Consider the following 9375-nt stretch of genomic DNA (forward strand, 5'->3'; position numbering starts at 1 on the left):
ACTTGAAAAATTAACACTATTATTTTGTTGAGATATAAGTTGACTTGAGTTTTGCTCAATAATAATTATCTCTTGATAAAAAGCTTCTTTTTTTAAAAAAAAAAAAAAAAAACATATTTATGGAAAAATACTTTTAGAAATCATGATCACATTGTTCTGAATTTCAAGTTCAATATATAGGAAAATAAAACCTTTTTTTTTTTAATTAATCCTTTTTTTGCCACTTTATAACGCCATTGTTGTGAAGTAACAACCAATAATGTAAAAATGGCCAATATAGAGAAGAATATGACCAGATTAGATGTTAGAAAGCCAATAATTACAATAATTTTCATTTGATTGTGGATTTTACTTAATCTGTGTTGAGGTTTATTTAATGAAATCAGATTATATGATCCCTGATTTCGGTTCATGTGGTTTCAGTTCATCACTTGTTCAGCAAGTTTAAATGGAAACAGGTGGTGGAGTGATTGGTACTCTCAAAGTTTGCGTCCAGGCTTCAGGGCCTTTCTGTGCAGAGTTTGCACGTTCTCCCTGAGCATACACAGATTTTTCCTTTGTCCACAAACATGCATTTGAGGCAAGGGATTGTTTCCAACCACCTTACAAGCTGACGTTTGAGGAATCAGTGTAGAAAAGGGTAATCTTATTCAGCATTGAAGAGGAAATGATTCTTATGAGTGCATGGTTTTTAATTCACTCCGCAGGATTGTAAAAAAAAAAAAAACTGCAGTTCCATCAAATCTGTACCTGAATGGACCAAAGTGTTTGTAGCCACAGTGGCTGAAAGTGAACAAGATGAAGACGGGAGATTCCGAGCAGCAACTCTTTGCTCATTCATGGGGAAAGCTTAAAGTTGGCAGTTTTAAGATAAAACACAGCAATGGCCTCTAGAAGCATCTTTTAACGAGGAAGGAGGAACGTGCAATCGCTGCACCGACAGTAAATCCAGTTTCAAACATCAATTTCGTTATATTGGAGTAATTAGAGTGAAATTGGCACCTCCAATTCTTAATTTTTGTATTTAACTTACATCAGTGTACAAAGTTTGATTATTATCGAGCGTCTATTTATAAAATCTCTTAACCGTAACCTGCAGGAGCGATGTGTTTCTGTTGTGATTCGCCACGACAGTTTTCCTTTGAGTATTAAAGGTATTTAATCTGACTGTGTCAATACCCATGTTTTACCTTTGTATGTGCCACATTATAAAAGCATAACAAAGCTCCCGCAGGAGGACAAAGGGTCTGATGATTGAGGAGTCACACACACTAATCATCAACTAAACACGGTCGCATTTATCGAAGAAATAATCAAAGTTTCCACGTGAATGGAGGCAGAGCCTGGCTTTTTCTTTTTTTTTCTCTTTTTCTAATCATAATGTAGGAATAACGCCGGTTTGACTCATCTTGTTTGCATTGTCGCCACTCTTGATTGAAGCCAGCGGGCAACAAGACTCTCAAGTCATTGTTCAGTCAAACGCCGGTTTGAAAACATTCGCCGACCTCCCGCAGAGCGATGAATAAACAACTGGCCATTCAGATTGGTTTTGTTTTTGTTTTGTTTTTTCCCCTCAGTAATTTTGCCTCATTGTCATAGATGTGTCTCGGCGCCATTTTCCAAGAAAGAAATGACAATAAAGGGATGTTTAAAGTGTCAGACGTGAATCTGAATCTTGTTTTCTCAGATGCTGGAGGAGCAGAAGGCGACGGGACGACGCAGTGAGACGGAGACCCGGAGCTCCGAGACGGACGTGCGGCTGCAGCTGCAGCACGCCCTGCAGCAAATCTCCCAAATCAGCGCGGCCCTGTCTGATATACAGCTCTACTACCAGGAGCAGGTCCGTGCGGGAGGCTGTGGTGAAAGTGCAAGGCAAATAAACCGCTCCTCAGTTGATGGTTGATGGCATTTGTGCTTTTGGTTCTCGCCTCCGTGTGGCCAGATAAGACTGAGGAGCGGTTCAGCGGAGGAGAGCGCCGTCCTGTCTGAGCTGCACGGCCTCCGAGGGCTGCTGGGGAAGAGCGAGGAGGACAGGAGGAGTTTACAGGCTCAGCTGTGTGAGGCCAACGGGGCGGTCACACAGCTGCAGGAGGAAGGTAGATACTGTGCTGAATCAGAGCCGCAGAATCCAAAGCAGAGAGTCTGAACTGGCTTCGAGTTAAAAGAAACGACAAAGAAACTAGAGGAATACTCCAACAATGAATCACATTGAAGGGGGGGGGTGTGATTGCAGTGTGTTTTGTGAAGATGTGTACGCTTTAATCTCACGTGACATCACCTCATGCGTTAAAAAAAAAAAAAGTGTTGCGTTTCCACTGCTGCAGCAGAGACGCTGACAACGATGTAGTTGGTCTGCCGGGCCACGGGAGGGCGCTGTTGCTTGTTTTAGTAATGAAACCACACAGACACGTGTGCAGAGAACAACACGCTGTGAATGTGAACAACATCGAGAGAACCCGACATCCGTATGGACGGATGACGAATCAGACGCTCTCAGGGGAGAGTCTCAACTATGAAACTACCGATATGGACGATAGAACTAGAATACGACCGCGAGTCAAACCAGTAAAGGTCCGTCGTGTTTGTTTACAGTACTCATACCTTACCTTGCCTTGCCTTGTCTTAAATCCCCCAACATATTATCGAAGACTTCAAGCAGCGCTGTTCGCTATCGACATAAAGCCTCGTTTACACATCAACGTTTCACGTTATTGTTTCAGAAAAGTTTCACGTTTCCACTGCAATGATCTGTGGCTGTTTTTTTTTTTCATACGACCTGGAATAAAATCCTTCCCTGACTGTTACTGACCGACGCTTCCTTGCTGGCAGAACACCCGAAACACAATGAAATACACGCATTCATTTTCTACATTAAAATCTATCTGAAGTGATGCAGCTTGAAATAAATGTGTAGAGGATTCTAGTTAAGGTAGAAATTGCTCTACTCTCTCGGCTGAAGCTCGTGTGACCTCGGCGATGATTCTGACTAGTCAGTGCTGATCTTGGTTCCACTTTCCTCGATTTACTTTGACTTTGCCTGAATTAACCAGCCTGTTTATCGCAGTCGGTGTGTCAGCATTACTGTAAACATCCTGAAAAACATCAGCTTTTATCTATTAAGTCTTACTAGTTTGTCACATTTACAATATGTACCTTTTCTAAAAATGTTTGGGTTTTTTTTTTAATCGAAACGATTGATCGTTTGACCTGAAGCCATAGTGTCCTCGAAAACAAATTATCTCTCATTGTAGTGAATCATCTCCAAGATGAACTGAACAAAGGACAGAACAACGCTGCTGAAAAGGTGGAGAGATCCACTCCTCTTCCTCCTCCTCCACCACCTCCTCCTCCTCCTCCTCCTCCTCTTCCTCCTCCCACCACTGCGACTGTCAAGTATGTGAAACCAAAGCTCTTTCTGCTGTATTTAGATTACACTTAGCGACTTTATGTTTGATTTTTTTTTTCTCCATACACGAATGGAAACAAAAGGCATTGGCTGCACACGTATCACTCCGTTGTGTTCATGTCGGCGAGGTCGCCACACGGAGCTGTGAAGCCGTTTGTGAAAACACTCGTCTCCTGATTGCAAGGATTTAACCCCCGTGACCCTCTCGTGCAGTTTAGGTGATTTCCTGAAGAGCAGGAGAAAAGATGGAGGCAACGCGGCGGCACAGAACGGTGGGTTTCTCTACAAAAGTCCTTTACAAGCATATTTTTCAGCTTTAACGTGTGATTGCAAAGGAGACATACGGTGTCGTGAAACAAAAACTTGATTTGAGTACAAAATACTGCTTCTGAAATGTCCTTGAGTGAAATTCCTGCAGTAATGGAGGATATTCACGGATCTATGAATGCACAACTATGGCCTGTAAAGCTGCTTGTTTTGAGGAATAAAAGAAGGTAAAACTAGTAGTTGTACTTTTTTGACAAAACACAATTTTGTGTGATAATTATAAATGTATTGACTATAACGTAAAACTGTAAATGTACTGATAAAATGATCTTTTCCTTTTGTTTTAATGCAAAAAAGTATACTATAATCAACTACAAATGTATTTAAAAAGAAATTTCTCAGTATTTTGTGTTGTCTGATCAGTGTTTAATTGAATAAATGCAGTTTTCTGCAGTCTTTTATGCAAATGGTATTACTTTACAAAATCCTTCTGCAGGTCTGATGTGGTTAATGAACCATATGATTGACACTCCAGATGTAAGGAGTTGAAAGTGAATATATGTTTTGTCCATATATAGGAATCAAATGAGAAAACTTGAAAGTAGAAAAACTCTTAAAAACTCAACATGAGTACAGTTACTAAATATTTATTAAGTCTTTTGTCTCCTTTTTAAATTGTACATGCATTGTGTTTATTTTACAATATTGGAGCTTTTTGGGATCGAGCTGCTGGTTTGAATCCCACTGCCAAAGATTCACTGCTGTGGGTCCATGAGCAAGACCGTTGGGCCGCATTAAGTTCAGCTTTTTGCCGAGTTGACCCGGCAGATCCAGACTTGAATCTAATTCTTCTCTACTTTCTGAAGGAAACTCGCCCTTGTTAGACATGAAGAGCAAAGCAGTGAATGAAATGATGGAGAGAATAAAGAAAGGCATCATCCTGAGGCCCATCAGCAAAATCCAGGTAGGTTAAGAAAAAAAAAAAGTTTTAATAGAACTCCAATAGAACTGAATACAATCTAATCTCTAATCTCCTGTTTTGGACTCGCAGGATGACGACAGCTCGTGGAAGGTCAGTCGTTTTTATTCCTCTTTTATGTCTTTGCACAGGTGAAGGAGAAGCAGCAGTGGAAACACACTCCATCTCTCTTGTTTGACAGTAATTTTCTCCAAATCTGAATTTTTGTTTTTTGGTACAGGACCACCGCAGTGAAAACAGAAAATCAGCGGTCGTGGAGCTGAAAGGAATGCTGGTAATCGTCACTGTGAAATTTGAATGTCAAACATGAAGTGAAGCCAGAGCTGATCTGTCTGGATCTGTTTCTCTGGAACACACTAGGACAGCATGAAACATCAGCGCCACCACAGGGTGCTGCCGAGGGGGATCGGTCGAACCGTCGGGGACGCCGAGCTCCTGAGGGTTCTGCAGAAGAGGAGGAGAGTGATGGGAGAGAACCTGGACCAAACATCCACCACTCAAACACAAGGTACTCTGATGCTCTGAATGACATCTCAGTCTGAAGGGTCAGTTTTGTTGGTTTAAAGCTCATTAAAATGTCCTGTAAGGAAGTTAGAATAAAGAGGTTTTCTCAGAACATTTTCAACCCATTCACACACGAGGCAACACAGGAGCGCTTTCTTTTATGATTGCACAGACGTTTCTATAACGTCTGGGTTCAGAAGAGCAAAATCCAGGATTATAATTCATGTCATTTAAATCGAATGTCTTGCGATGTCTTGGTCAGACCCTCGGCCCGGCGGGCAGCTCGTCCCAGCAGCCTCAGACCTGTCCTGGGTGGGAGCCGGCGGCAGCGCCCCCGTGCTCCGCCGGCTGAGGCAAAACAGGGACAAGAGGGACTCCTGCATCCGAGCGTCGGCGCTGATGATCAGCAGCAACATCTGAGGGGGAGGAAGCACACGTTTCTGTCACGTTAAACCAAAGATACGTTTGATGATCAAACTGTAAGACGCCTCAGAGCGTTTGTTTTGATTTGTCTTTGAATTGCATAAATCCTACAATGCTCTTCTGAGGTTGTTTTGTTTGTACTTTCATAGGCGACCGCATAAAGATGTTTGAAGTGTAACAACCTGCACACATCTGTGACTGATCGTCAATTTATATTGTAAAGCTTTATTATTTAAATGTACCCGCAATGGATGGATGGATGTTGGTTAGTTTGATGGATGGATGATGGATGTTGGTGAGTTGGTTGTATGGATGGATGGATGGATGTTGGTTGTGAGGATGGATGAATGAATGGATGTTGGTTAGTTGGCTGTATGGATGGATGTTGGTTGTATGGATGGATGGATGGTTGTAAGGATGGATGGATGTTGGTTGGTTGTATGGATGGGTGGATGATGGATGTTGGTATGTTGGTTGTATGGATGGATGTTGGTTGTAAGGATGGATGGATGTTGGTTAGTTGGATGGATGATGGATGTTGGTGAGTTGGTTTTATGGATGGATGTTGGTTGTATGGATGGATGTTGGTTGTAAGGATGGATGGATGTTGGTTAGTTGGTTTTATGGATGGATGTTGGTTGTATGGGTGGATGTTGGTTGTAAGGATGGATGGATGTTGGTTAGTTGGATGGATGGGTGGATGATGGATGTTGGTGAGTTGGTTTTATGGATGGATGTTGGTTGTATGGGTGGATGTTGGTTAGTTGGTTGGATGGATGTTGGTTAGTTGGATGGATGGATGGTTGTAAGGATGGATGTTGGTTAGTTGGTTGGATGGATGTTGGTTAGTTGGATGGGTGGATGGATGTAAGGATGGATGATGGATGTTAGTTGGTTGAATTGATGGCTGTTAGTTAATTGGATGGATGGATGGTTGTAAGGATGGATGTTGGTTGGATGGATGTTGGTTAGTTGGATGGATGTAAGGATGGATGATGGATGTTAGTTAGTTGGTTGGTTGAATTGATGGCTGTTAGTTAGTTGGTTTGATGGATGTTGGTTGGTTGGTTGAATTGAAGGATGTTGGTTAGTTGGTTGGATGGATGATGGATTTTGGTTGGTTGGCTGGTTAGATGCATGTCCCAATATTTATTAGAGCTATTTCTTCATGTATTTTACGTCTGTTCTCAGCTCACCATGTGTAACAACCAATAATGTAATAAGATATTTCATCTTAACATTTTGCCTATAATATAATAAGTCATAATAAGGTTGAAGGGGCTTTTAAAATGTAATAAATTTGACCAATACTGTAATAAGAATCTAAATCGGCAGCAGGGAAACAAAAGCTTTTTGTGCAGTTTTCCTATAAAGAATCGGTATACTATATAGATTAAACTGCAGCACTTCAGTCATTGTTGAGAGTATGTCACTATTTTATTACATCATTGGGGAGTTATTGGCTTCATTACATTGAGAATGCCCACAATCCATTGGTTTTTACAGCATTTTCAAAAGAACAATGCAAAAATGAAGATTTTACCGTCACTTGCTTCGGCCGGCACAGTGGCGTAGTGGTTTGAACTCTCAGCTCACCATGAAAACATCTCGTTTGGGTTCGTCTTCATCATCTCCATGTTCTCTTTCACTACATCCGTTCACCTTGTCTGAGGTCTTCCTCTTTGCCCTGTTCTTAGCATATCCACCATCTCTCCTCAGCACAACCAGACCTGGCCTCTTTGGCTTTAAGTCCGAACCCCAATGTGGATGTAGAAACTATTCCTGGATGGATTCATTCAGACTGAAGGTTACTATCTGCACATGTATTGCACTCGTATAGAAAATGAAGGAATAACAGGTTGACCTTGATCCCTTGTTGTGGAGTTCAAACAAAGCCAGGAGCTGTAATTGCCTCGGTGTCTGAAAAGGGAGTTTTTAATGTATGTTTGATCCCCCCTGGGTGTGGCAGACGGGGCGAAGATGTCGCAAAAACAAACATTAAATCTGATATTTACAGCTGGAGAGGGGAAAAAAACCAAAACAAAAGAAAAGCAGCTTTTTAAAGATGCCATTTAACCCCGGTCTGTGAAAAGCCAGCACTTGTTGCCTGTGGATGGAAATGGAGCTCTTTCAGCCGTGTTTAATGGCCATCGTCTTTCTTTTGGGGGGAAGCCGTGGTTCCAGCTGATCTAAGTGCATGTTACAGGTTTCTTTGTTTTTTTTTTTTTATGATACAGAAAGTACATGGGGGGGGGGGGGGGGGGGGGCAGCCATTAAAAAAACACTTCTATGAATACGCTGGCACACCTCTCTCCTGAGGTGTCGGTCAGCCATTTATTTGGGCACATTAAAAGCTGTCGCAGCCAAAAATCCCGGAGGTGTTGTAGAGCTAAGAGCCTCAGGTGATCCCTGGCCTCCCTTCCTGACGCTTCTTTAAATGCAGCAGGTCGCCTTCTGTTTTCTCACCTCCACACCGATCCCCTATATGCGGGTGCGTGCATGCATGAGCGGGCGCACGCACCCTCACACCGCGCCGGCCGCCGGCCCGCCTGCCTCTGTTAAAAGCGCAGAGAAAGGAAGATGAGATTGCTCTCACCTTTGACTCCGACACCATTTTACTGCCTTCACACGGTTTCATATTATATATTTACTTTATTTAGCTCTTTACTCGAAGGCCTGCCTTTTCACTCCAGGACATACATGTTTTATTGTTTTCTCCCCCAGCTTTGAAGGTGTGAGCTTTGGAGGTGTAGTAATGGCCACTGCCCCCTTCGCTGTTATTGAATACATGCAGATAAAAGCCAGGAGGAGAAATAGGCGATATTAAAGATACTGATGATGGTAAGTATTCAAATAGTGTCAGTTTATCTTCCTTTTCCTCTCTTTGCATGTTTTCCTTGACCTCCCGAGCGCTCGGTATTTATAGATCGCGCTCATCGCCGAGAAATTATGAATGGAAGAGAAAGACAGCGGCGCTCTGAGTAAACAGCATTGACTTCTGACTTCACCTGTGAAGCAAAGAGATAAACATGCTGCAGTGAAAAGGCAATGTTTTGTAGTTGTTTTTTTTTTTTTTTTTTAAACGATTTTCTGTTTTCAGGTTGGAGAGTCTATGAATAGTCGGCTGAAGCTGTGAGTCTTTGTCCACTTCTCAGAGATGTTTTCCTCATGCATCAAAACCCCGTGTTTACTCCGAGTCCTGAATCAAATATAACTGAACCAAAGGTCTGTACTTCAGAGACGACGGATAACGACGTGGAGAAATGTAGGATTTAAAAAAATTTAACTACAAGTCACCGGTCCATCACAGGACAAACACACATTTACACCTACTGGCAATTTAGAGCCACTAATTAACCACAAAAGCATGTCTTCATGCTGTTGAACTAAACCAGGGAGAACATGCAAACACCGCACAGAAAGGCCCTTAAGCTTTGATGAATGGTTATTAATTTATTTCTTTGTAAAGGTTTTCTGTATTTCTTTAATTTCTTTGTAAAGCTCTGTGACGTGCGCTGTATTTGAATGGTGCTCCATAAATACATTTTCCTTGCCTTGCCTTAAGGCTGGACTCAAAGCAGAGATATTCTCACTTTGAGGCGTATTTGTTCACTATTACTAGTCTACGTTCAGCTGCATAGCGCGCTAGAGGTTAAGACTCCACCCTCACTGCATGAATGTATTGTTTCAGTGAGGTGTGCAGGACGCTTTTGTTCATAGTTTACATGTTCTCCCTGTGTGCACAATAGTTTTCTGGTGGAGGCAAGGCAAATTTATTCATACAGCACCTTTCAGG

At 42.1% G+C, this 9375-nt stretch overlaps 1 protein-coding gene across 3 annotated transcripts in view; it reads left to right on the forward strand.

The window, feature by feature from the left end:
• shtn2 (shootin 2) overlaps window positions 1-6995 on the forward strand; it is a 14289-nt gene extending 7294 nt beyond the window's left edge. For 2 of the 3 annotated variants that reach the window (XM_080486415.1, XM_080486414.1), the window contains exons 9-17: window positions 1688-1840; window positions 1943-2096; window positions 3252-3393; window positions 3620-3678; window positions 4540-4637; window positions 4725-4745; window positions 4873-4926; window positions 5013-5160; window positions 5419-6993. In XM_080486415.1, the coding sequence (XP_080342541.1) occupies window positions 1688-1840; window positions 1943-2096; window positions 3252-3393; window positions 3620-3678; window positions 4540-4637; window positions 4725-4745; window positions 4873-4926; window positions 5013-5160; window positions 5419-5576 (987 nt within the window). In that variant the 3' untranslated portion in view covers window positions 5577-6993. Of the gene's footprint in view, window positions 1-1687; window positions 1841-1942; window positions 2097-3251; window positions 3394-3619; window positions 3679-4539; window positions 4638-4724; window positions 4746-4872; window positions 4927-5012; window positions 5161-5418 lie in introns of all 3 variants that reach the window. The other variant, XM_080486413.1, reaches the window with a different exon arrangement.
• Window positions 6996-9375: the final 2380 nt, after the last annotated feature.

Source organism: Lipophrys pholis (assembly GCF_963383615.2).
Source record: "Lipophrys pholis genome assembly, chromosome: 18".
In the NCBI taxonomy this organism is placed as follows: domain Eukaryota; kingdom Metazoa; phylum Chordata; class Actinopteri; order Blenniiformes; family Blenniidae; genus Lipophrys; species Lipophrys pholis.